This window comes from Porites lutea, chromosome 3 (genome assembly GCF_958299795.1).
Source record: "Porites lutea chromosome 3, jaPorLute2.1, whole genome shotgun sequence".
NCBI lineage: Eukaryota > Metazoa > Cnidaria > Anthozoa > Scleractinia > Poritidae > Porites > Porites lutea.
The window spans coordinates 6,052,766-6,080,304 of NC_133203.1; the positions used below are offsets into that span (position 1 = coordinate 6,052,766).

General features: G+C 41.0%; 1 protein-coding gene across 1 annotated transcript in view; it reads right to left on the reverse strand.

The window, feature by feature from the left end:
* Window positions 1–27,539, reverse strand: part of LOC140931486 (polycystin-1-related protein-like) — a 97,878-nt gene that overhangs the window by 2,941 nt on the left and 67,398 nt on the right. The window contains exons 37-55 of the mRNA XM_073381296.1: window positions 25,925–26,003; window positions 23,891–23,970; window positions 22,211–22,301; window positions 20,449–20,758; window positions 19,087–19,171; window positions 17,725–17,895; window positions 15,820–15,938; window positions 15,076–15,186; window positions 11,962–12,067; window positions 11,725–11,799; window positions 10,844–10,989; window positions 9,637–9,750; window positions 8,512–8,632; window positions 7,345–7,446; window positions 6,555–6,695; window positions 5,073–5,210; window positions 3,293–3,523; window positions 1,842–1,933; window positions 829–973 (exon numbers count right to left, since the gene is read on the reverse strand). Coding sequence (XP_073237397.1) covers window positions 829–973; window positions 1,842–1,933; window positions 3,293–3,523; window positions 5,073–5,210; window positions 6,555–6,695; window positions 7,345–7,446; window positions 8,512–8,632; window positions 9,637–9,750; window positions 10,844–10,989; window positions 11,725–11,799; window positions 11,962–12,067; window positions 15,076–15,186; window positions 15,820–15,938; window positions 17,725–17,895; window positions 19,087–19,171; window positions 20,449–20,758; window positions 22,211–22,301; window positions 23,891–23,970; window positions 25,925–26,003 — 2,457 coding nt within the window. The remainder of the gene's footprint in view (window positions 1–828; window positions 974–1,841; window positions 1,934–3,292; window positions 3,524–5,072; window positions 5,211–6,554; window positions 6,696–7,344; window positions 7,447–8,511; window positions 8,633–9,636; window positions 9,751–10,843; window positions 10,990–11,724; window positions 11,800–11,961; window positions 12,068–15,075; window positions 15,187–15,819; window positions 15,939–17,724; window positions 17,896–19,086; window positions 19,172–20,448; window positions 20,759–22,210; window positions 22,302–23,890; window positions 23,971–25,924; window positions 26,004–27,539) is intronic.

Here is a 27,539-nt window from a genome sequence, read left to right on the forward strand (position 1 = left end):
ACTTTTGGAATAGTATGTATGTTGTGGGTCAATTTTATCCTTGGTTTAAGTTTTATTTTCCTTTGTTTAAAACTCATTGTCATACATTACCATACCCCAAAAGTCTTGTAGTCCTCCTTTCATTTCGGTTAATTTTCAACAGAATAATTAAACTAGGAATACGTCGCTCGATCGCGCTCAAAGCTTTGTGGTCGAAATGAACACTGGGATGGCTTGCCATCCAGCGAATTGTTGCTAAGTAGTATCCAAGCACGTGATCAAGTTCTCCAAAGGGCCTATTCCATCTTCCCTCGCGTGTCTCCCTGGCACCCCGGTTCTTTCTTACGCTTATTATTTGCTAGCGCCTGTTACGTAGGCTAGATTTCAAGTTCCACGAAAACCAATTAAGAAACCCGAAACACATTATCTACTGATCTAGATAATAAATAGGTTGAGCATGATCGTCCGGTTGACTGAGAATGACTGGACAACCGACAATTTGACTAAGAATACACGACTGTTTATCTGTGACAATAGACGGATCGAAACGCACCAATGACATTACGAGTCTTCATAGCCAATAACATACGGCTTAACTGACAGACGACCAACAACATCGCGACTTAATTGACCAATCAGTTCAATAAGCAGAGTTCAATACCATCAACTGATTACCGCACAGGTCATCGAAGCGTCAGTCACTGTCAACAACAGTCCTACTCAGGACTACGTTCACCCGGACGATCATGCTCAACCTACTTATGAAATGACTCCTGGGTTCAAACCTTTCACAGTTTATCTAGAAAAGTTACGAAAAATAATTTACGTTTTTTTAAAATCATAAATTACCGAAGGGAACATAGCGGAGTCCTCCTCAAGTCCTTCTAGTTCGAATTCATCATCATCTTCATCACTGCCCTCATCGTTAATTTGGTCATCTGATGTGGAATCTCGACTTATTTTTTGGCGGATACTGTCCTCCAGCAACTTGAACCTGTCGGGGGTTTATTCCAGGAATGACAAATTACTATCACAGTTGCAGCCACAAGGCACTGGATTCATTCATACCGTTAAACAGCAAAATTCACCAGGATGTGGTCATTAGAAGCGAACATTTGAAGTTCATATTACGAAAGTCCAGTCTCGAATTCGTCGCGGCCGCTGAATAGAAGTACTGAAGACTCATTTATACACGGTTAGCTTCGACCTAAGGTAAGGAAACTGGACTACTGATGTTATTCTTGCGACTGACCTCGTGAGCAGCCGGCTCCAACTGTTTAGTTTCATTGATCATTAGTACTCGGAAAACTCAGCGATTACTGCGGGCGACAAGAGAAGCCTGAAATCCTAATATACAGGTTGCTATTTACGCATGCACGGCACATATGCAGCAGGCTTCGTTTGGTGAATAAATGGAATGTACTGAACGCAATCTGATCACGCGTGTTTTGGCCATCTATCACGTGAAACTTATGCAGAGCAGTAAGCACAGCCTTGGAGTAAAGCGTTTTTACATTCTAATGTTGTCAGCGGCACTCCGTAACCTTCGGCAATTACTAGTAAGCTAATATTAAGCGCAATAATCTCTTTAAGGGGCATTTGGCCGCCCTGTGGTAAAAATCGTCTGAAAAAAAGAGCAGAAATTCCCTACTTATGAGGCGTGACTACCCAGATCTGGGTAGTGCTTTTTATTGGTTGAAGCAAATTTTCCACGCAGCACGACCAAACAGAAGGACTACCCAGACTGGGTAGTGACACGTCATCAGTATGGAATTTCTGCGCTCGTTTCTCAGAAGTGAGGAAACCAGTAGTGGCGTGGCGAAACGTTGGCCATTTTTTAAGGCAAAATGCAGTGTACATACTTCGCTCGAATGAAGTCCTCCAAAACATCGGATAAGAGATTCTTTCTTCGCTTTTTGAGGTGTGGCAATCCACTTACAAAAACGGCAGCCGTCTGTAACATAAATAAAAATAACTAAAAAACAAAGCTAAGAGGAAATATTCCAAATTATAACTTTCGCAACAAAAAAAGAGGATCTGAGAAGAAATTATAAATCTGTAACAGCCCAGTTTCTATGAAAAAACATACTACAACTAGGCCTTTCGTCAAATAATAAGTAAACAGGTTTTCCCTTTACCTGTCAAATACCAGGAGCATATATGCTTCTGGAAATACTTAAACATAAACAGTAGTTTCACGCCCGTTTTAACCATATATTACGCTTTTATCTGCTCATAATCTACCTTGAGAAATTCTTTTCGAATCTGACGTTAACCGTTGGCTGTAACCGTGACTCTTAGGCTATGTTTGCACTATACCTGATACAAACAAGCTTTTGTCGCATCCTACATACCTGATGACCCTCGCTCTTTCAAATCTATATGCTTGACCTGTAACGCTGCCCATAATTTAGGACGGAAAAACACCTGTTGTCTTTAGATAGTATCGAGTTTATACATTTTTTAGCGATCTGTGTCTTGGGCCCGCAGTAATTGGCGCTCGCTGGGGCGGTGTCCCCGCCTGTACTCGTGTGAATATATGTACACTTTTTTTGTAGTGTCATTTATCTTATTGTTTGGCGAAGTTAATAAAAAAAAAATAGAAACGTATAATGCAGGTTTTCTTCCTATGAACGAGGCCTAAGTGGGGGATAAACTTGACACCAAACGAGAATGAGGTCTAAAGATTAGTGTCGGCCAGGGGTTTCAATAAGCACCGACGACCGACGAAATGCGTCGGCTACATTGCCCAGAGAAGTCGAGTACTTTTTCCTCCGAAGAAGAAGCAACTACTTTGAATAATGTCACGTACAAAAATATAATGTAACTTAGTATAATTTAGTATTTAGTATTATTTAGTATAGTATTATTTGTTTATACTACAACCCACAAAAGGTTTGTAATTTTCGCATGTAGGTATTTCAAATTAAGCTGAAATACCACTGCTCTAAGCCAATCAAATTGCAGAAATTTCTCATGTAGTAGTATAAGTAGAGATACTTGGCATAAATACCACGAGTGATATTTCGAAATCGTTATACGTAGTTTCACGAGCCGTTAGGCGAGTGAAATTTGAGACAATTTTGAAATATCACGAGTGGTATTTATGCCAAATGTCACATACAAATTATGCTATTATTTTTTTTATACTACTATCCACAAAAGGTTTGTAATTTTCACATGTAGCTATTTCAAATGAAGCTGAAATACCACTACTCTAAGCCAATTAAATTGTAGAAATTCTCATGCAGTAGTATAAAAAAATAAATTTTTAAATCAGTAAGGAAGCACTTATCTTCTATACTTAACCTACCGTTCCTCTCATTACAACATAGAATCCAACCAGGAACAAGGCAAAGTAGAACGACATCAAAACGGAATCGCCCTCAAGCGCGGGGTCCTGGTATCGAGACACGCCATTCAGCCTGAAGAAATTGCTGACCAGTAAGAACGTCTCTCCAAACGACTTGAAGGCTGAGTGCAGGGGGCCAAATAACAAATGTCCCAGATGACTAAACGCCATTACGCAAATGAGAATCAGAACCTAAAAAGACATTCACAGAAAACTGTTTTTTTAGCCCTTTGCACAAATTTGGCACTTTGCAAAAATTAGCAAAATAAGAATAAGCGATTTGGTTTACATCCGTTGAATCAAGAGAAGTGAATGAAAGGTCCGAAGCAAGAGCTAAAACAACAACAACTAAACACAACTTAAACTAGAAGTACTTTCCTGTGGTGCGTGACTATTCAAATGAAAGCTTCTGAGCACTACTTACATGTGGTACTGTTTATTATGCTTTACAGGGTGGTAAAATTCGTTTTAGTTTGTGGAGCAGAAATTCTAAGGTGTGACCATTCCTCTGTATGCTGGGGAGCAGTACGTAATAGACCTTATTCACGATATCCGCCATCTTCGCACACGCTTAAGGAGTGATGGGATAAAAGCAATGTCACGTGGTATTTCAGGGGGCAAACAAAAGATAAAATTTGCCAATACGAGAAATCTACCGCCGCCTGGTTAGCTCAGTTGGGAGAGCGCAGGTCTGCTGAGCGGGAGGTCGCGGGTTCAAACCCCGGCCGGACCAACACTTAGGGTCTTTAAATAACTGAGAAGAAAGTGCTGCCTTTTTAATGACATGTACATCTGCAAATGGTTAGACTTTCTAGTCTTCTCGGATAAGGACGAAAAACCGTAGGTCCCGTCTCACAGCACCTTCACTGATCTGTTCTTGTGGGACGTAAAAGAACCCACACTACTGTTCGAAAAGAGTAGGAGACGTAGACCCCGGTGGTGTGGCCAACCTTAACGGGTTGTAGGATTGGGTAGGGATGGCACCTTGCATGGGACCTATGAGTCCCGTTCGTGCCTATTCCCTCTGGGCAGGCCTGTGTCCAGAAAAGCTTGTAAAACTAAAATCGCGGTCGACTTTGTTTATTCTCTCAAAACGAAACAACGATTTAATGGCCACGCAAAATGCACGATTTTAGTTTCAACAAAATTTACGTCATTATTGCTTACTGTGAGGACATCTACGGTCACTACTGATCACTTTCACCCATAATTCGCCATTATCGTCTTTAATATAGAAAGTTGTTCATTTTCTGTTGTCAAGAATAAACAAACTCGACTGCAATTTCTTGTATTGGAAGAATTTATCACTTGTTTGCCCCCTGAGAAACCACGAGACATCGATTTTATCCCATCAGTCCTTAAGCGCGTGCAAAGATGGCGGGCATCGTGAACACGGTCTATTGTGATGCTGTTCATGCACCCTGCGAGAAGAGCCTTGAAATCACCGCAGTCCGAACTTCTGGACTAGTCAATCCTGTTTTCTCTTGTCAAACCGGTTTTTCGAATGCTTCTTGATAAACCGAAGGTTACAACTGAGCCTGCTGTATATACTAAGCACAGGGCCATTAGGCCTGGGTTCGAAAGTGTATCCTAGCAACATGCAGCCCATGCTCCACAAAGGTTTTACTCGTTTCAAGCAGAGTCTTTCTCGAGCACGTCAGGATCGAGCAAGCAAAAGAAAGAGTCTGCTGGCAGGGTGATGTTTACGGTGATTAATGTGTTATGTTGTGTGGAAACTCACCATACAAGCCAGCAAAGAATGATCAGCAGAGGTCATAATTCTGCTCACCCGCCAGAAGAATCGAAACGGCCTCAACATATACACACCACGAACAACAAGAAAGAATAGGATAAGGGAATACAAAGTTTGAAGAGTAGCCTGTAACAAAGAACAATAAATAATCATTAAACTAACTGTCAAGAAAAGGTACGTTTTTCCAGAAAATATCCATACCCACGACGGAAAGCACTTTTTCTTTAGACCCCCCACCCCCCTGCCCCTCGGAAATTCCGTGATCTTTCCACCTTAGTTGGGCACTCCCTGAAAAGAGTATTCCGGTCAGAAATGCTGTTGCTTTATACTATTATAAACGAGAAATGTCATGGTTTTTGCGATAATGTGAGAAAAAACTCCATTTTGCCTTGAAGAGGTCTTTCGTAGCTAATGATTAACGGTTACACACTGCCGGGGAACCATGGAGGGAATACCTTACATTAGCACGGATGATGCAATCTTAAAAGAACCAGTTACATTCAAACTAAAAACAGAGTGAATTCCTCTCAGTTTAAACGTGTTTTAGAAGAAGGCTTACATCACGACCATACTACTGACGGTGAATACCACAATAGTGAAATAAAACAATCGCTAGATATCCGGAGGTTCCTTCATGAGCCGATGGCAAATGTATTTAAAAAAAAAACAATCCCGGAAGCCGTTAAAAAGCATTCAGCCAACCGTAATTAACGGATCAACAATGAAAACAAGAATTCTTGTTTTGAAACACCAGTTAACAGTAAAATATCTGATATTTTGGCCAAGAGGACAGCTGTTAGTTGAAAAAACAACAACAAAAACAACAAAAAAAACAACCAACCTTACTCGAAGCCGCCGGAAAAAGACCTCGAAAAGCCATCCCACCCCATCGGAAATTGCCACCTTTTGGATCCCCGCCCCTCCCCGCAGAATTTCCGTTGCCCTCCGTGGGGAGGGTATGGCTATTTTCTGGAACTGCACAATTCATGTATTATTCATGTGAAAAATATGGGTGATGAAAAGTTGAATCTGGACACGATTACAATTGGAGGATAAAAATGGGATTCACTGGACTAAAATTAAGGGTGCTTATTTCGTGGTCAAGATAACTTGTAATGTCGAAAATTACCATGATGACTTTTCATTAATAACTGGGCATTTGTTCCATGTTATTGCTATACGGATAACTGTAGATGAGTAGTGATATTGATTAATCAAAAAAAGAAGTGGAACAAAGCGCTGCCAGCCCCCTTAACTTGATTTTGTTATTAGGCCATTTCCGAGTTCCAAATTCTCTCACTTTCAAAACGAAGCTTAGTGCGAAACTTTTCTTGTGAAAATGAGTTTTATCTGCATGAGAATCAAAAATCGTTTTCAGATCGATGGCTTTGCACTTAGCCTCGCCTTGAAACAAAGGCTTGGCACAACTTGGAAATGGCTTAATGGTGGACCTAGAAGTGTCGCATTTACCTGGCTGAAGAACACCAGCGTAGCATAGTGAAACATTTTGGTTTGACTTGTTGTTTCAACCTCTCTCAGCAGTGCATACAAACACACTGACCAGTGGATAAACATAACGACGCACACACTGCCCAGGACAACTGTTAAAAGCTGGAGAGCAATCGGAGAGGACATTTAACAAATACATAACAATTGTCTACGGTCAACGGTATTCTCTTAATGACCATAGAAATGACTTCAAAATGTTTAAAACTCAAGTGGAACCATAGCTCTCGACCAATCGGCGCCCGAGAAAATGGCAGAATGTAAAAAAGATGGTGAATCCATCAGTGCACTACCTCGTCTAGTATGTTGACTCTGATTATGGATAGGTCGGGTGGGCTAGTTACACGGGAACATGGATACTATTGGGGAGGTCCCCAACGTCCAATCATCTGCCTCCCCTCGGGGAATCAAGGGTAAGCCGGGACGGGATTTTGTAAAGCTCCCATGTTCTTCCCAGTAAAATAACAAGAGTTTGCATCCACGGAGTCTACCATGCATCACCTTACTTAACCTTTTAAGCCCTAAGAGTGACGAGCGTCAAATTTCTCCTTGTAATATCACTGCTGGGCTTCCTCCCCATTAGCTTTTTAAATATTTAGATTTTCTTATCTTTTTTACTATTATGGCAAAATTATTCAAAACACAGCCACAGTTTTAAGTTTGTGGAACATGTTTCGATGTTTCAAACATCATCTTCAGCCATATAAGGTATAATACTAATAGCGTAAAACAATGAACTGAACTGAACTGATACCTGAAATAAGCACCAGACATCAGTGAAGTACTTTGTGGACATTTTCAAGGCCAGAAAAAACTCGTGTTGGAGAAGGTAAAGGAGGATAAGAACAAACACCAACTGAAACAAATAAATACAGCAAATATATTAGTCGGGAGAGCCTTTACCATAAGACACGCTTTAAACCCCTTAAGTCTTAAGAGTGATGAGCAACATATTTCTCCTTGTGATATTCAATACTTTGTGCAACAGAGTGGTCATGCAAATTACTGTCGTGACTTGCGTTACATGTTTGTAACTTAATTACCTTCCGGTCTTGACAGTTTTACCTAGGATTAGTTTTGAAATTTGAATAATCGGACATTTGATATAGTTTAGAAAGAATGCATGTCTTTGGAATCCGAAAGGCAACCAGGATAAGGGTGTGAGCGAGCGAGATTAAACTGTTTAAATTCAACCAATTCTGAGTTCTTTCGTCGGTGTTACCGATTCCCGACATTACAAAAATGATCGTACAAGATGAATTTCCGTGATGTTTTATCAACTTCTCCCTATTACTTGTTTAGGCAATTGATTTGGGCAACAAGTGAGAATTTCAATTTGGATCTTAATGTTAAAAGTTTAACTGCTTTCATGTCGTTGATGTTTTGTGTAAAGCACTCAGCATAAATGCAAAGGTTTCTGGTCAACCAGGTCCAAGCACTTTTCCCGTCCCTCCAATTTTCTGAGGGTAAAGTCCTGGGGACGAGGATGGTGTCTGGTTGGTAAGGCAGTTTCCTTGTACACTGATCCAAGCTACCCCCTCCCTAACACAACATTTTGCCTTTGGATTACGGGAGGGGTAGGTAGGCAGTTTCCTCTACTAGTACATTGATCCAAGCTACCCCCTCCCAAAACCAACATTTTGCCTTTAAGTAAGAACGAAGTTAGTGTTAACTTTGGGTTAGGGGAGCGGTAGGTGGGCAGTTTCCTTGACTAGTACACTGATCCAAGCTACCCCTTCCGTAACCCAACAGTTCTGCCTTTGGGTTAGGGGAGGGGTAGGTGGGCAGTTTCCTGGTCTAGAACACAGATCCAAGCTAACCCCTTCCCTACCTCAACATTTTGCCTTTAAGTAAGAACGAAGTCAGTGTTAACCGTGGGTTAGGGGAGGCGTAGGTGCCAAGCAAACAATAGTTCACAGACCTTTAAAATCCTCACAAAGTAGCCATAATCAGGGGACTTGAAAAACGCTGGGAAGGTGTTCAATTTCAAATGGCATCCTGGTTTCTTGGCGTTAGACGCCTTAACTGAGAGAGTAGCAGCACTATGGAAAAGTAAAAGATAAACAGTCAGCGAAACAAGTCATCGGTGGATCACTTACTTCATAATTTACTATCTCAATCAAACAATCAATCAATAGGCCTTTTGCAATAGTTGGTCACGTGATCAACTTTCTGTAAACACGAAAACAATTCTTTTTGGAAAAATAATTTTTGCAGGAACTGAAAGACCAGACGAAATGTTGACAACCTATAAATTTTCAGCCGTATATCTCTAAAGTAGCGATCGCAACGGCCGTCGAAAATTGGAAGGATTTGTGTGGGAAAACAACTCTTGCCGCCCAGTCACGTGTGAGTGGTTTTTCGTACAAATCCTTGTAAATTATGAAATTTTCAAAGTTTCGTTAAATCTTTCGATTACGAATTACAGAAGTCAAATTACGTTAAAAACAAAGCCCCGTAATGCTTAAGTCAGTCTGTCAGTCCGTCAGCCAGTCAGTCAGTCAGTCAGCCAACCAGTCAGTCCGTCAGTCAGCCAGTCAAACAGTCAGTCAATCAGTCAGTTAGTCAGTCAGCCAGTCAGTCAGTCCGTCAGCCAGCCAGTCAGTCCGTCAGTCAGCCAGTCAGTCAGCCAGTCAAACAGTCAGTCAATCAGTCAGTTAGTCAGTCAGTCAGTCAGTCAGTCAGTCAGTCAGTCAGTCAGTCAGTCAGTCAATCAGCCAGCCAGTCAGTCAGTCAGTCAGTCAGTCAGTCAGTCTTTTAGTCAGTCTGTCAGTCGGTCAGTCAGTCTATCAACCAATTATTATATTTATCTCTTCGATAATCAATCCAGCAACCCGACGGTGGCTTATTTGCTACTGAGGTTTGCTAATGAAATCTGGAACATTCTTTGGAGTTTGAGTTAACCCATTACTGGCAGCTATAAAGTCACGGAAAGCTACAGGCCATAACGACGAAACACGTCATTAATGTTGGAAATCTGTCCTTTCGAGTTAATTGCCGCAACTGCTCACCGCCTTTTTTCCTACCCTATTCAGTGTTGACTTACCTGATGGCTCGTAAAAACGGAGTATAAACAGTAAACTCTACAGTAAATTCCCTTGTGCATTCATTTATCCATTGTGAATTTGCAATCTCTTCCAGCTGCTGCACAGATTCGTTTCTGAAGAAAGTGGATTCAGTTAACAGCAAGCTACAATTTTGTAAAACAAAACTGAATGAAAGACTACAATACGGCAAAGGGCTGATTATTTCGGCTAAGCGCATATTAGCCTTCCTCAGGGCCAGAGCTACACTGATAGGGAATGCTATAAGGGCTCCTAAAATTTGCCTTTTGTCGTATTGCCAGCCTTCCTTTTAGCTTTGTTTTACTTCCAACTTCAAGTGACCGCTAGCATTAGCATCTCTACATTACAGATCTGGCAAGAAAGAACCAGTCGGTTTCATTTACGCGTTCAGTTGACCTCTGCATTCAAAGGTTTTTACAATTTTGCAAATTATGACGTCCACCCCAACTTTTAATGTGTTTTTCTTCATTTCATGCACACTGAAAATGAAACCTTTAAATTCTAAGAGGACGACGACTACGAGAACGAGATTTCCTCATGCTAAGTCAGCGTTATTTTGGCGGAAAACGTGATAGCCGTCTTCATTCTACTACGAGTTTTAGTGATAGTGACGTAAATAATTGATTATAAAACATAAGACGTTTTATCATTTTGCGATCGGGAGAGGGCTTAACCTCTTTCGATAAAAAAAAAACTGCTAATTTTTCAGATGAGAAAAACTGATTACCATGATATACGCGAAAAACCTTACGTCAAACCTCGTCCTCGAATCTTAAGGCCTCAAAATAAGATGAAAACCTGGAGGACAATAGAAACCTGAGGTTTTCAAAAAACGCTCTCGAAAATCAGTGAAGTCTTTTGAAAAAGATCTAACGCTTTACAAAGGACGACGAAAAACAAAAGTTTCTTAAACGCATGTTTCCGCTTTCAATGAATGAAAAATTCATGGTCAAAAATGAGGGACTCCTCCCTGCAGAAGTCCACCACATTGCAGGGGGGATAGGACACGCAAAGCCTTCTGGGAGATCCGTCCCGCCCTTTTTTCGACATAGATGAGACTTTTTTTAATTTGGCTACAGGCAGCTCAATGAAAAGCAAGTATGGGGAAAATTAAAAACGGCATAGGTTATCACACTTCCTACGTCAAAATAATCTTGGGTTTTTTGCATGATTGTGTGTCAAACGTACCTAGTCTGATTGAGTTCCAGGTTCATCCAAGCGCCTTCATCAGCGTGACACTTGTTGTGACACAGAGTTGTGTTGTTTTCTTTAACGGTGGTGTTACTTTTCACGTTCGCGGACTGATTGACACTGATTGCCCTATTTTCACACACCTGATGAAACAAAAATGGGTCTTAATTCAAATGCGAGGATGGTTGTAGCCTGTACACAGACGTTGTTTTATTTTTCTTTTCGCGCTTTTGGAAAACGACGGCGTGCGCCACAGCGAGCGAACCGCTACCACTTTGCGCTGGCGGTCAATAAATCCCCCGCGGTTTATTTTTTATCACGCGCGCTCGACGGACTTTGAAGATAAAATAGAAGGTCTGTGAACAGGCTAGGATGGTTGTAATTAAGGGCCTGTTTACATGGAAGTGGAGGACCCAGGTAGGTGAAATAACCCGCTCAGGTTGGGTAGCCCACCTGTGCGTTTAATCTCTCATTGTTATTTGATCACGTTTACATGATAGGTGGGGTGACCATATGAGAGACTATATGGACAGGCGCGTACCCAACTTAAGCGGATTACCTCACTTACCCGTCCCCCACCTTCATGCAAACAGACCCTTCGTCAGTATTTCATCCGATTTTCGCGATTGTCAAAAATCGAGAGAATAGAGTCCTGCGAAAAGAGGCTACGAGAAGGTTTGGGACTGAAGACCTGATTGAAGACATAAACGGTGCTATTCAGAAATATTGCTACATGTTTTTTTTGAAAGACTGCAAATTCTGTATGAGAAATACAATAGGTTAGAACGCTTTACTTTTGCAACAAATGGATAATGTGTTAGCTTTATTTTGCCATTGCTCTTTAAAATACTCGTGAACTGCGTGACAAAAGACCATACCTTCACTGAGGGGAACTTGTATTGTGTGATCTTGGTTGGACCAAACAAGAGGCTTTGACTGCCAGGCAGCAAAATCTAAGAAAAGGAAAACGGAGAATACAGTTAATCTCTCAGGTATTTCATAGGTCATAAGAATCGATAAAATGATAATCAAAAGGGAAATTTTTGATCTTAACTGTAAAATTCTCCAACTTTTTTTCCAAGGAAATGTATGGAGATTAGTACAATAAATGTTACCGAAAATGGTGTGTTTGTTGAGGCAGCTTTGTTCTCGTTAAGCACATCAGAAATCTCTTTCCAGGCATCTTTGACGCTAGCAGGTCCAGTCCATGGATTTTCTGATCTAAAAATTAGAGATAAACCAATGATTAGCTCTTAGACTTTTCGATGTATCGAATGGCACACCAACAGGGTGTTTCCATAGAGAAGTGTGGCGTAAAAAAAAGTCAAATTTGTGAAATTACTGGGGAAGTTGACACATTCTCCAAAATGAAATCCAAACGATGTTCTCACAACTTGCAAAGTGATCATCAGGGCTCTTGCCAGCGGATTTCTGTACATGTCATGCGCATCACGTCATAAACCACAAACGCAAAGATGGGTTTTTAGAGAGAGCAAAAACATGCCAGTCGAAGGCGGGACTGTTTCTCACTATTATATTTTGGTAATTCGCAAATTTATAGATTTTATGTCGCTTTTCAGACGTAGTGTGTGGTTCGCGTTTTCTTTTAATCAATTTTCCTCTGCAGAGTTTGAAATATGAAACATGTAGTTGCATCTAGCTAACAAGAACCGCCGAAGCTATCGAATACAGTAGTGTTTTGCTGCAAACCTAAGGAAAGCTAAGGTCGCTTCCCGGTACAGAGTAGGCAATAGTTGCATTTACTGGGCTGCCTGTGGGGCAAGCCCAGTTCTTATTTCGGTTTTCGGTCCGTCTCCGCAGGAAAATGTACAGCCGGGGAAGGGAAGAAACGAGGTCTGGTGCCAAGAAACGATGTTCTCACGACTGGTTTCATACGATTTTCATTTGCACGAATATTTTTTCTACCACGCCCCTGCCCCCACCCGGAAACCCTGAAGGTTTTGCGAATCACGTTGTTCGAAGCGCTTCGATCATATCACTGACCATCGAAAGGAGTCACTTTGTACGTTTTGTCACGGTTCGTATTTAAGTCATTTAATGATATGTTGGCACTGGAAAACCGAATCAGGGATATGCTTACGTTGCATACAAACCCACACGCCGTTCGCGGTTAAGGTCCACACTAAAAGATGAGTGTGAGCGTCAGTTTTGGAACGGGCCCTTCCGTGAACTCAAAGAGAGAATTAGTGATGAAGTATATAATCACCAGAGAGGAGAAGTGTGACGTCACGTTACCATGGTAGCAAAAATTTTAGATCAAAACAAAAGGGAGTTTTTGAACGGCGACGGCGAACAGCAAAAAAGCGATAGGTTTACATTGGTAAAAAACAACTTTGCACGTGCATCACTCTTTTTTGTACCTTTCTTAGCCGTTGTTGCACGACTGCGACATGAAACTTCCTGATTTCATACGCCCTCTTTATGGAGTAGGTGAGCACAACACAAAAAGTTTCTTTTTCTTTTTCTAAACTTAGATACGGTCCTTTCGAATTAAACCCAGAAAATTTCGTTAACATTTGACAAATTAAATGAAATTAAGTTTGAAACAGTGCGAATCCACTTTTTAAGCGACATTTTGGTTTGTTGTCATCCAAAAATTTTGCTACCATGGCAACGTGACGTAACGACTTCTCCTCTCCATTAATGAGCACAATTTATGAGCAAAGTATTATACTATATTATATAATTGACGACACTATGGCTGAAGACCTGATTGTAAGCTATTGTACTGAAGCGAACAACTCAGTTGCCGAGGAATGTCAGATGAATCGTAATGTTGAGAAATGGACGTCCACTCTTTTTGAGAAAGGGATGTGACAACTTCGCCATGTAAGAAGACTGGCTTTTCAATTCAATATTTTCTTCTATTTAATGCAACACATTGGTGGTTGTGGCCAATTTTTTAATTTCTGTTTTTTTGGTATTGCATGCATAATATGTTGCAAATATCCCTTTAATCCAAGCATGTAAAAGCCATTTATGATGATAATACAAAGCTATGCAAGTTAAACGGAACAAAAACAACATTAAAACATGGTGCTGTGTTGCTGCTGGGCCAAACATGGTACTGAATTTCTCAAAATAAGACCTGTTTCCAAATTGTACGCTAAAACAGGTTCTTACGTAACAGGGGTCAAAATAGACAATCTTAACCTAACAGGTTCTTAAAATCAAGGTTCTTATACGCGGGTTTTTACTGTAGTGCGTTTACAGTGCGTTTTGTTCAGTCTTTTTAATATCGAAGGACTGTGAATAGTGTTTGGATATTGTTTAGCTGGCACAAAAATTCGTATAGGAGTTATAAAGCGGCATAATTTTCAACCATAAAGTAACGTTAGTCATGGGTGAGACAAACATCGAACTCGCGCAAATTTTCAACTCATATTTATATCACGGTAAAAAAAATTTGTTATCGATCGTTTCATCTATTTACATTGTTTAAAGTGCGTGCCAATGAAATCAACTTGAGAGCGAGAAATCTTTAAACTTTTTTAGGTGACAAAATGCAAACGATTTAGCTCCCTTAAGTTGAATAAAAATACCAACAGAAAAATAATAAAACTGAATATTTATAATACACTAATCGGAGGTTAACGCAGCTTATATCTTTTCAAGAAGTGGCACCAACAGGATCACTTTTACCCAGTGGACATTTTTCATCCTGGTCTTTTTGGACATGTCAATCTATCCCATAATTTCACAAATTTAGTTTTTGTGACGTCATCACTATTCTTCTCAATATAAACTGGATGGACGAACAACTATCTTAGTGAAGGGTGAATGATTAAGCTTCAGTCTTTGAAAGAGTCTGAAAAAAGTCCTCTTGAAATCTTCACTACTAAAGAACCTATTTCTTTTCCTTTGTGTTTGCTTTGTAAGTACATTTTCCTATGTTTGTATACATTTTACCCGTCACTCTCCTATCCACTTTTTTTTATCATTGTCACGCAACGCTTAGCCTGCGAGCCGGCTCACTTGCGCGAGTTCGGGGAACATTTTTGGAGGCGGAGCCGCTATCCCCCATGTGAGCCTTCTCACAGGCTACGCAACGCTCTTTCCAACTCCCCCCTCCTCCCTGGGGAGGAGCGTTGCATGACGACACTAAAAACGGCTGCGAAGGAGAGTTTTCTCTGACCGACTAACCGACTGAGTATTTGAACTCTGATTGGCTGTTTGTGCAGTTGACTGACAGTCTGTTCATATCCTACCTTAGGAATATATTCTTGATAGACTGATTCAGGTGATACATATCTGCACTTGTCACACTTGCTACTAACAACGACGTGACCACCAGGAACGAAATAAAAACCAACAGCTCTCTAAAACACAAAATTTTAGCAAAGGAGCATTACTTTACAAAAGCAAGTTACGCGCATTTTAGTGGCATTGCAATAAACACTAGTAACAATACACGGGTTTTTAATACGATATTATGCAGGGGTTACTCTTGAACTTGAAGGTCCGTTGTGACGTCTTTACCCCAGCCATATGGCTGACGTATTTTTTGTGCAGATGTCAAACTGTTCCATATCCTCAGCAAGATTTAAAGAGCGAGCACGTTGCATTTTGAACAGGTTAATAGAGACCTTGAGCTTTGAGGTCGAAGACGACAACGAGTACGAGATTCGACTTAAAGTTTTTTCGCGTATTCTCAAAATATAGACTTCCCGGAAAGCTTCATTTTACCATTTTTCACTAGAAAAATTAGCACTGGTATCCGTAGTGAAGGAAGTTACACGCTCTCCTGATTACAAAAATGATAAGACTTCTAACATTTGATATCTTGTTCCCGCCACCACGACATTCGCCCTAAAACTCGTAGAATGACGACGGCTACCACGTTTTCCCGCCAAAATGAGCATTAAGAAAATTTCGTACTCGTTTTAGAATCTGAAGGTCTCTAATACTGGTCAATACCCAACGACTTCGATGCAAAATTTCCACAAACTTACACAGTGTAGTTCCATAGTGCTTTTTTCCGAATACAAGTTTCCCTTGCTTCCGAGAGCTTGGACTCAGAAGGAGGCTTCAAAAACTTGAGATAACGCAACCTTTTCCGAATTGCAAGCGCCTAAAAGAAAGAGGAAAAATACACGAGGATGATCATCAGTCATGTAAGACAAGTAACATGCTCTGCCCTGGGGTAAAAACTGAGCTGAAATCAACCCATTACCACCAAGCTTCAATTATAGGAGCATCGGGTTGTCCATGGGAAACCGCAGACCAAAAACTGCAGTTTGCATTAACGCGTTTGTTGTATCACGTTACCGGGATTTAAAATTTTAGTAAGGCGTTTTTTGTTCAGTGCCGCTATGATGTTCTTCGTCAAGTCGAAGCGCGACACTTTTATCGCCTAAAAAACATGAATAATTCATTGATTCGAGTTCAAAAATCTAACTAGCACATCGCAGGGGGATATAGAAAGCTAATTCGTGCCTTTAAACGTGAGGCTGTTCAATTTTTAGTAGCGAAAAACCTTGCGTAAGTCAATTACGCTGGAAGCCCTTCCTACCGTTCAAACGTGAACTGCAAACTGTAAACGCGACCACAAGGCCGTGGGCACTTGACATTCTCAGGTTTGCGGTTTCCCATGAAAAAGTTGATGCTAAAGGGCTCTTACTCGAGCTAAACTACCCCCACAGAAGCGCGGTGCTGTGGAATAACCTCCCACCCCGCACAGTTTTAAAGTGGGTTATACTAGCCAATTTTTATCTTACAGTTAAGTTTTTGTTTAGTTACAGGCACGGCTCTCATAGAAGAAAAGTATGAGGCACAAGCCGGCAAAATTAGGAAGAACATATCAATCGCCAAGGCTGAGATGGAAACGTTAAAGACAAACAACAAAATTAACATAGAAAGGAAAGAAAAATCGAGCAAAGCTATTAGCAGTTTGCAAACGGCTAATTTTGCCTCCACTACTCAACCGGTACACACAAGACAACAATGTTCATATATGGGCGCGTGGGCCAGCCAAGCCCCCGATAATAATACTGTGTAATCACAAATTACATTCTGTCTGTAAAGGAACTTGCTAGAGAGAAGCGTGCAACCATCTTACGAGGAATGCAGAGATCTGTCATATCGAGTACACTAAATATTGCGCGCAGTTTCAAAATTCTTGCTTAAGCAAAGAAGATTGTTGCTGAAGTTTTCTTTTTTTTAGGAAAAAAAATTATTGAAACTTTTAGTATGATTTTGCCATAGATCTTCAGCTAAGTAGAATGGTGGACTAAATTTTAGGACAAACAGAAACATTTTTCGTTTTTTCTTTTTAGCGTTTTAATATTTTAGAAGAGCCGGCTATACTATTCTTAATATTTCAATTTTTACATAAGAAAGACTTCACGAAGCGTGGGTTGGTTACGGTCAGACTTCCAACTTCTGTGTTTTCTACCAAAACTGGGCATCCAGACGTGTAAAACTGCCACAATAATAGCAGATGGTGGTCCCAGGCTTAAGTTAACCTCTGTCGCGGCTGCGAAAGGCAATAGACAGGGTCACATACATTATCTAACAATTTTTAGTAAAATCCAACTAGTGGTCTATTATCAATGCTGCGTTCTGATTGGTTGAGCAACTACTAGGCTATATGTTATAGCCCACTAGAAGCGAAAAGCGCCGGCTTTTTGGCGGCAAAAAAGGATTAAAGTCTAGCTTTACCTGGCTAAAGTTGTTTTGCCTGGATATTTTTTTTTACCAACTAGTTGGATTTTACTAAAACAATTAATCCTCTCGCCCTCATGGCATCTGAGTCAATAGCCCATTCGGCTTCGGCCTCATGGGCTATTGACTCAGAGCCCATTCGGGCTCAAGGAATAATTGTTAAATATCTCCAGCAGTATATTTCAATTACTTACTGGGTCTAAATCGTTTTCTGATCTGCTGGATTCGTCCTTAAATCCTTCATTTACGTGTCCATAGTGTATTTCGTGCAGAGCGGATGTTGACAAATCCTCGAAGCCTTCATCTGATTCTTCCTCTTTTCTCAATTGTAACCGACGTGCCATTAACAAAATAAACAGCAAAACCTGCCAAAGATCGAAAAAACGTTAGGGTCTTCAAGATCCACCGACGCGAAGGCAACGAGAACGTCTAAATAACAATAGGTTTAATAAGCAAAACAACAACTTCGCACATGCGTCACAATTTTTTGTACATTTCTTTTCCGTTTTTGCACGACTACGACGTGAAAATGCATAATTTTGCGTTTTGTGGAGAACGTAAACAACCAACGACGAAATATATTTCTCTTTCTGAACTTGGATATGGTCCCTTGGAATTCAAGTTGAGGAGGGTTCGCTTACATTTGGCAAACTAGGTGGGTAGAAGTAATCGCGCGATAAAGACTGAAAGAACGCAAATTCACTTTTTCAGCGACGTTCTCGTTGCCGTCGCTTCGTTGGATCTTAAAGTCCCTATTCTCTGTCTCAAAAACGAGACGACGATTTTGGTCTTGCAAAATGTACAGTTTGAGTCATTATTGCTTGCTGTGAGGACATTTACGGTCGTAACTGCATTTAAAAAAGTAGCAATGAACACTTCCACCCATAATTTCTCATTATCGCCTTTAAGATTAAAAGTTCTTTTTTTTTTGTTGTCTAGAAAAAACAACCTCGACCGCGTTTCCCCATATTGGCAGATTTTATCAATTGTTTGCACACCCGCCCCCGAAAAACCACGTGACATTGATTTTATCCTACTAGTCCCTAAGCGTGTGTAAGATGGCGGGTATCGTGAATAACGTCTATTGTAGAGAAAGACCTAAACGGTAGATTACCCATGTTTTTAACGCTTAACCATCCAAATTTTAATCAATAGATCAAACTTAACTTGAAGAATCATCAAGCATTGAAACTACACAGCTGTTTTCAGTAAGAAAAGTGATTCGGCGATCGCTTTTTGATTGGATCACAAATCTCACGCCATATTATTCACCAATCAGTGTAAAGTCCAAAAACAATCCGCACGCTTTTTCCCGCGCTTTTTGTTACTGGCTTCCTACATTTACTTCGAGTTCACTTCGGGATTGCTTTTTCTCTCTTAAGGTACATTAACCATAGCGAAGATAAAACTTGTTCAATTTTTTTGTCATACACACAAGCAAATGTTTCGTTGTCAAGGACGCTTGCTCGTGTAATCGGGACTTAGCTTTTTCAACACTCAGAAGAAAAAGCGCCATCGAATAAAGCAAACAAATTCAAGAAAATAAATAAGAGTACCATGATCGGTTGAGAAATAAGGATTGACTCCAGCAGGGAGAAACACAGAGACTGCAACCATCGAATGGACATGTCCGGACCAAAACTGCAAGAAAGAGGGGGAAAAAACATTGCTGGTTTGCATGTGACGTCACAGCGGCATTGTTGGTGGTCAAGAACAAAAGCATTTAACTTCTCTGAACTAAACTCTATTTTTATGTAAATGCTTCGAGAAAAAAAAATTCTATTGTATTGACCCTCAACATGGCCGCCTTGTCACGTGGTTGCAAACCAAGAATAAGGATCATCTACCACCAAGAACAGGACTTTGAAGGACAATAAATCCTCAGTAATACTCTTAGGGCATATAAACGCTCAGTAATTCTTGTAGCCAAAATTGGGTGCTGTTCTTTTTCATTTTACGACAGAGGAAGACTGGAGATAATAGAGAGTGCCGTCAGGGCGGTGGTCTTCCTATGAATTCATCAACTACTGTGTATTATGACACTATCGGTTAAAAAGTTGTCGAAAATTGAAAAAGGAGAAAATAAATAAGACTCTCGACAAAAACTTAGTGTGGATTCTTTACAGATTAGCGTGTACAATCAAATGGTGACGGGTGAAATTAGGGAATAATTTCACGAGCGTTATGTCCAAATGAGGATTTGTGGGTTTTCGGCACGTTTATTGTACCGATCGAGAATTCTAAGCACTGAAAAGAATACAGCTTAAATTTTGGCTCAAGTCCATAATTCTCAGAATTTATCGACAAAGTACCTGATAGAATCCTTCTTGATGTGCTCTTTCGTGCGTTTAGGTTTTCAAAGGGTCTGTTAACGCCGTGATATTTTAATTCATAGCATTTTAAATCCTTGAAGCCATCTTGACTTGGCCAAGAGACGTACTGAACGTTACCAACGCAATTTTGTAAATAATGAAAAATTCGCGACAAATTTCGTAATAGTGATCCGTTGATAATAGGGACCTACGGCGGCCGGAAGTAAAAAAGCCCAAAAACGACGCAGTGCGCATGCGTGGAAATGATCTTTCGCCGTAGCGCCAAATCCTAGAACGTGAAGACCTATTTTTTACCATCACGGACTGGTTTTAAAACCTATCATAGATTGTTTTTCTCTTTATGAAGAAAGTATTTGACGCTTCTGGTTTTCCAGTAATTACGTCTTCCCTACGTTTTACTAACAGCAAAAGCAAATGCCAGGAGAAAACATGCTGTCACTGTTTGGGTGCCGCTTCCTTAAAGTTGAAATTTGTCTGGCTATGATGACGTACTTTCTCCAGGACTCCGCATCCTTGACCGCCGTTGTAGAGGTCGCCGTAGCGGCTTTCTTAAAGTCCCTAATATCGTGTAAGTTCTTCACTTACCTTAGACCAAACCATATAGTGAACCAACCAGCAATACCGCCTGTCAGCAGACACCCGAACCAAGCTACGTAGTTACAGACATGCGGCAGATTGAACCTTGAATAGTACGGTCCCCTGCCCTCCGACGCTGTTGTTGACACGCAGACGCTGACGACGCTTTGTTTTTCCAAGTCCACGGACAGCTTTTTTCTAGTGGGTGCCAGCGCAGCGAGGAAATCAACCGTCTCGGTGAGGCCGGCGCTTGTAATTGGCAAATGTGGATTCGAGCTTAAGCTGTCGTTTCCTGTGTTGTAGCCAAGGCTTATTCCATCTGTTACAGAAAACGAATTCGTTTAACAAACCGATCACAATTTTCCAATGGATCAGAGAAATGACGTTTTAAAAACTGTTCAGATCTTTACCCTTTAAACCCTAAGATCAAACTTTGAATTCTCATTTTTAGCCCCTATTCATTTCCTACCGAAATAATGGGGAGACGTTCCGTAATTCTAATGACCACTCTGTTTTACAAAGCATTGATATTACAAGGAGAAATTTGATGCTGATCACTCTTAGGGTTAAAGGGGCTCTGTCATAGCTGTCTAGTTCTTTTTGTCGACAATGCGAGTTATGCGTGCCAACTCGCTTTAAACTTGAGAAGTTACCTGTGGACGGTCTGTGAGCAGCTTGGTGTCAAACAAAATATGTCTCCCAAGCATATCAGTATATCAATAGTTACAAACAACACGAATGAACTTTGAAAAACTGTTAGGCTCACAAGTTTTCAAAAACCACAATTACAATCCGTTTCAATCTTCTTTAAGTTTGTCCATCCATGTTTCCTTTTCTATTTGCTGTGTTACTTAAACATTCCTTTAACTTTTCGAGCGGTTATTTTAAATTTTCACTAAATTTGGCGGCACTTCCCACTGTTTGGATTTTGATAAATCTGGTGGCACAACTTCTTTTTTATCTCTTAATTTCCTAGCGCGTAAGCCGGTCGGATGATGTGGCGCTACCTCAAAACATTAATAGACCTCTTCTGCTTTTATGTTTTGATGTGGGATGTATGTAGGTTACGTGATACCTAAAATAAATTTGTTCTTTTTCTTTTCATAAATTATGTGCACATATGCACGTGACTGAGACAAAAGTGAAAAAAATAGGTCTCAAGAATAACATCACATGTCCTACATTGGCAAGCGGAAAACGAAGAGGTCCTTACTCTCTATTCGACACTTGAGAGGGAAACTGGGCCGAGTTATTTTTTCGCAAAGACTTCTGGGACTGTTACTAGAGCCAGGGACGAAAACCGACCAATAGCTGACCTTCGTGTTTCCAGTAACGATCCCAGATCCCAGATCCCAGATCCCAGCGGGACACATTTCGGCTCCAGTTCCCCTCTCGTTTATTAAGTGGTGACGTGCGCTATACGCCACTTCTACATTTCCCACAATGCACTTCATTTGCCCCCCAAATTTTGCATAAGCATTGTTTTCAATTTCTATTGGGTCGGCTGTAATACCCAGCAGAAATGAAAGACAAAGGTTATGCAAAATTTTGGAGAGCAAATAAGGTGCATGATGGGAAATGTGGAAGTGGCGCATAAGGATGGGCTTAAATTTGATGAAACTTTTACACATTCAATTTACAAGTGTAGCCATTGTTTTAGAGTCTGAAAACAATGGCTATACTTGTAAATTACACTTGTAAAAGCTTTATTAAATTGACCTCTGGTAATAAGTTTTTTACGTCGTTTGTCATGAGTTTCAATGACACGCACCTGAGGAAGACTCCAAGGCGGTGGTAGAACGGCGCCTAAGGGAATCACCGGGATGACAGAGAAGGGAATCTTTAGTGCACAGCTCAGCATCCTGAAACAAGAGACCTGTTGTTAAGCCCGGTTCTCATATTTCCGCCAATCTACCTGCGACATAGCCGCCGGAACTGCCTGGTATATATGGGCGAATCTTTGTGTTTTTTTCTTCATTAGCCTATGCCTTTCATTCTCTTATCAAGCTATCAAAAGCACAATATCAAAAGAGCATAACAATTTCAGTTATCTGTAAAAATTTGAACCCGATATACGGATAGTTTCGGAAAAGTTTAAAAAACTCAAAACTTTATAAACAATGTACGAGCCATTAACGTTTTTTTTCCCCCAGCAATTTCTCAGCTTTCGATGACTGCTTTTTCCTGAATTGTTACTTGCAAAGAGCGGAAAATTGCACAAATTGCTCAAATTAACTAACTATTTCAACTCGTACGCTCATGATCAAAAAATGTTAACAATAACGTCATCAGAGATTCGCCTATACTGTTCCAAAATATGAGAATATACAACGCCAGCAACAAGAAACTTGAATGGTCCTCACCGCTGGCACGCCAGCCAAGTTGACATCGACTTAACTTCGCATGCATGCCGGCGTTAAAGACTAGCATGGCCTCTTTTAAATCGCAACAGTATCCCAGGCATTACCGGCGGCTATATCGCAGGTGATCGCGGGACATTAGTGAGTTTACGTAACAAGGCGGCAGAAAGAAGAGGACAGCAAAACGCTTGTGTGTGACAAACGCGACAGGGCTATTGCTCGCATATTTTGTCGTTATCTTCACTTAACGATATGTTTTCTGGTAATTAACGAATAAATCTGTTTAAAGGAAAGTGAAGTTTGAAGGAACTTTTGTTCCAACAAAATTATTGTCACGCTTGTCACACAAGGTTTGCCGTCTTCTTTTCTCTCACGTCCTGTTGCGTAAGTTCACTATTATCACACAGTATCATGGACTTAACAAATATGTCGCCATAAAGGCCGATAAAAGGTGACTGGGAAGACGATGGTTGGGGAGAGGGAGCATGAGGCGGCGTGGCCGAGTGGTCAGCGCGTCGTCGAACCCGCAATCCAGCGGCCCCGCCCGAGTCGGTTCGTGTCCCGTTCTGGCCAATTGCTGGATTTTTTCTCGGTCGTTCCGTAATCAAGCCCTCGTCCATCCTAGTAAATAGCAAACTGGTTACCTCCTGACAGTTGAGGTTTTTTTATCATGTTATGTTATATTTAATTATTTGTTTGTAGGTTTTTGAAGTGGAGTGCCTGTAAACTAGCTGGATAAGCTAAGTGCACTTTCCACTACAAACAAACCTTTACCCTTATTGATGAGCACCTATTACTACTCGGGGATCTATTAATGTGTAAAATTCTGTTTTGTTTTTTCTTCTTCTACGGATAGATTAAAACCAGGTTATTTTGCTTTTTCCTTTTACCTCCAAGGCCAGTTGGTGAATGCTAGAAATGACAAAAATTGCGTTATTTAGTAGCCTATTTGAACTCCACATTACAATGAACACGCCACCCCCCCCCCCCCCCCCCACTATTGTTCTGAACAATGTTCGTATTTCTGCATGAACAGCACCGATAAAGATTTTTCTTATCATTTAAGAACAAAAATTAAAGGACAATCTTACAATCCCTCGTGAAGTTTGAAGCCACCGCCTCTCTCCAATGTTCTTCAAGAAGAGAACAGTTTCTAAGGACTGGTCAAGCACTAAGGACAAAAGAGAGAGAAAAAAAAAAGAATGAGAAGTTGAAAATGTGATTGATATTTATGATAGTTAAAATACAGGCATGAGCAGTAGACCTGTAAAAGCGATTACAAGGGAGCAACGGTAAATACTGGAGACTTTAAGATCCCACAACGCGACGGCAACGAGAACGTCAAAAACAACAGTAGGTTTAGTAGGCAAAACAACAACTCTGCACGTGCATCTCACTTATTTGTACATTTCTTTGCCGTTTTTGCACGACTACGATGTGAAAATGCCTAATTTTACTTTTCAAGGAGGACGTAAACTAAAACTTGAATATGGTTCTAAGAAATTCAACTCCGGGAGGGTTCACCTACTTTTGACAAAGTATGTGAGTTGGAATAATCGCAATAAAGACCAAAAGAACGCCAATTCATTTTTGAAGCAACGTTTTCGCTGCCGGCGCGTCGTGGATAGTAAAGTCCCTATTACAGAGATCTGGCGCGAAGATTTTATCGAGCCTCAGCACTGAAACCAAGGAAGAAAGGCTTCAAGTAAACGAGGACATTTCTGTATCAAGATTTACTCGTACATCAATCCGCCACTTTAGAAACGAAAAAGGAACTGGAGCCGAAATGCGTCCCGCAAGTGTTTGTGGGATCGTAACTGGGGACGCGCCAGTCAGCTATTGCCCAATTTTCTTCTCTGTCCCAAGTAACAATACTAGACGTCTTTGCGAAAGTAAACTCGGCTCAGTTTTTCCTCCTCGGTTTTAAAATGACGAATTCATTGTAAAAGTAAGCCTTTCTAATGTAACAGAGATATAATTTTTTGACCTAAAAGTGAGTAAGAAAAGTGTACAACAGTTTTTGACAACGGTAACTTCGAAAAAAATCACTATGAACTGAAAACTGTTTTATTACTGTAAGCCTGGGGCTGATATAGGGTCCAGGCTCCCCCAGGCTGGCTCTCAATTCAGCTGGAACCTTTCTACACTCGACTGTCGAGAAGAAGGGAAAGCTGAATGAACCAAGATCCCTGTTCCATTTGAAAATGTTTTTACCCACTACGTTTATTTGAAGGGGTTACGTCACGCTATTTGCTATCTTTTTTAAAGCTTAAACGTTTTTTGTATCAATTGAATTCCAAAAATAATGCTTCAGTTTTGTTATTTAAGACTATATTTAGGAAATGAATCTGTTCTCTGGCGTCTGTTGCGGCGGATGGCAAGGATGGATATGGATTCAAACTTGATAAAGCTAGGCCAATTTTATCCAGTTTTAATGATGTGACTGCAAAAATCACCAAAAAACTTAATATGGTCAGTGCTCCCTAATGAAACTTGTTTCTTTATAACGCTACAGGAGCATTTCGTGTATGAGTTAAGGCACTAAGTAAAAACTTCAGGACAGAATTGACCCAAAACAGCAATATGTTCCAAAATCCCTACAAATAAACTGAACAGTACCATGCAAAAGCTCTGCCAAAGAGGTTTCATTTCACACGGTACTGCTGAAGAGGTTTCTTTAGAATGGTAACAGCATAGGATTTGGTTCACAGACTCAAAAGTTTGAACAACAGACTAAATAAATAGTACCATGTGAAAGTACTGCTGAAGAGGTTTCATTTGAATGGTTACACCATAGGATTTGGTCCACTGACTCAAAAGTTAGAACTACATACTCAATAAATAGTACCATGTGAAAGTACTGCTGAAGAGGTTTCTTTAGAATGGTAACACCATAGGATTTTTTCCATAGATTGAAACGTTATAGCGACAAATAATCTTGCGATAACGTGGTCAACAAGTGAAAGGGCTAAAGAAATACCCAAATCAGAGGATCATTGAGGTTTCTGGTTAACTGATCACCTACCATCCCCTAAGTCACTATTTTTCCCTAAGTGAGAAGTAAGTGCTAATGTTGACTTGGGGGAGGGGTAGGTGGTCAGTTACCCCAAACCCTCACAAAATACCTGATGAAGAAGGAAGTTCAGACATCTCTGTCTGATGCTCGCTGATTGGATAAACCTTCACACGGCGTTTAAATGACCGCTAAAATGAATAAAAAGGATCAAATTTTGAAGAAGTAAAAACGAATTATAAAACATGCAGAATTATCCGTGTGAACCCAAAAGAGCAACAGATTACTCCATCTCCAAGCGACAAACTCGTCGCAATTAGAAACAAATCTTCTAACAGCTACAAGCACAAAGCTAGCTTTTCTATTGCGTGCCAGGTTGTGCTTGAGTCTGGATCACGAGCCCGTAACCTGTAGAAAGCAACTTTACTTGTGTCACTGCGTTTTACTAGCCAGTTTATTTTCAAAAAGTGTTTGGCGCGAATTTAAAATATCTCGCGAGTCCCACAAATCAGTCAGCAAAACCTACAGATTTTAAAATGGTATTTTTGGACTTTTGATGAAGTTTTGTTCTCCTTATTCATGATCTTATCCCTCGAATGCGCCCATGGACGGAGGAAGTTTCCAGCTTCGCGGGAAGAACTGCTCTAAAAATAAACCGGTCGGTAAAAACGCCTTGACAGAACCCTAGTATGGGAGTTGCTCACTACAGGACTGTTTTGGTGATTGTTTTCGAGTGAGTTGCCTGTTTTCACACGCATGATCAAATTCTCCGTGGCGTTTCACACGCATGCATGATCACCTTCTTCAGGGTGTGGCCCGTTTTCACACGCATGATCACCGTCTACACGGCGTGGCCTTTTTTTCATACGCTTGATCACCGTCTCCCGGGTGTGGCCTGTTTTCACACATGATCACCGCCTTCATGGGGTAGCCTGTTTCCAGACGCGTGATTACCGTCTTCAGGGTGTGGCCTGTTTCAACACGCATGATCACCGTCTACACTGCGTGGCCATTTTTTTCACACGCATGATCACCGTCTTCAGGGCGTGGCCTGTTTTCACACGCATGATCACCGTCTACACGGCGTGGCCTTTTTTTCACACGCTTGATCACCGTCTCCCGGGTGTGGCCTGTTTTCACACACATGATCACCGCCTTCATGGCGTAGCCTGTTTCCAGACGCGTGATTACCGTCTTCAGGGTGTGGCCTGTTTTCACACGCATGATCACCGTCTACACTGCGTGGCCATTTTTTTCACACGCATGATCACCGTCTTCAGGGTGTGGCCTGTTTTCACACGCATGATCACTGTCTACACTGCGTGGCCTTCTTTTCACACGCTTGATCACCGTCTCCAGGGTGTGGCCTGTTTTCACGCATGATCACCGTCTCCATGGCGCAGCCTGTTTCCAGACGCATGATTACCGTCTCTAGGCAGTGGTCTGTTCTCAGACGCTTGATCACCGATATTAGGGTATTTACTGTTTTTCTACGCATGATCGCCGTCTCCGGGGTGTGGCCTACTTTCACAAGCATAACTGACACTGTATCCAGGGTGTCTCCTGCTTTCAAACCAGCCACAACACCGATCCAGTCTTGGATGTGAATTCGAACTAGCCAATAGCTGGGCGTCTGTTCAATGTTCTGTGTAATCAGTTGCGTCCGGTCATCGCAAAGGTCAGGGTTTGATTCCCGGTCAAGCCTTAATTTTTTTAGCTTCTCTTTC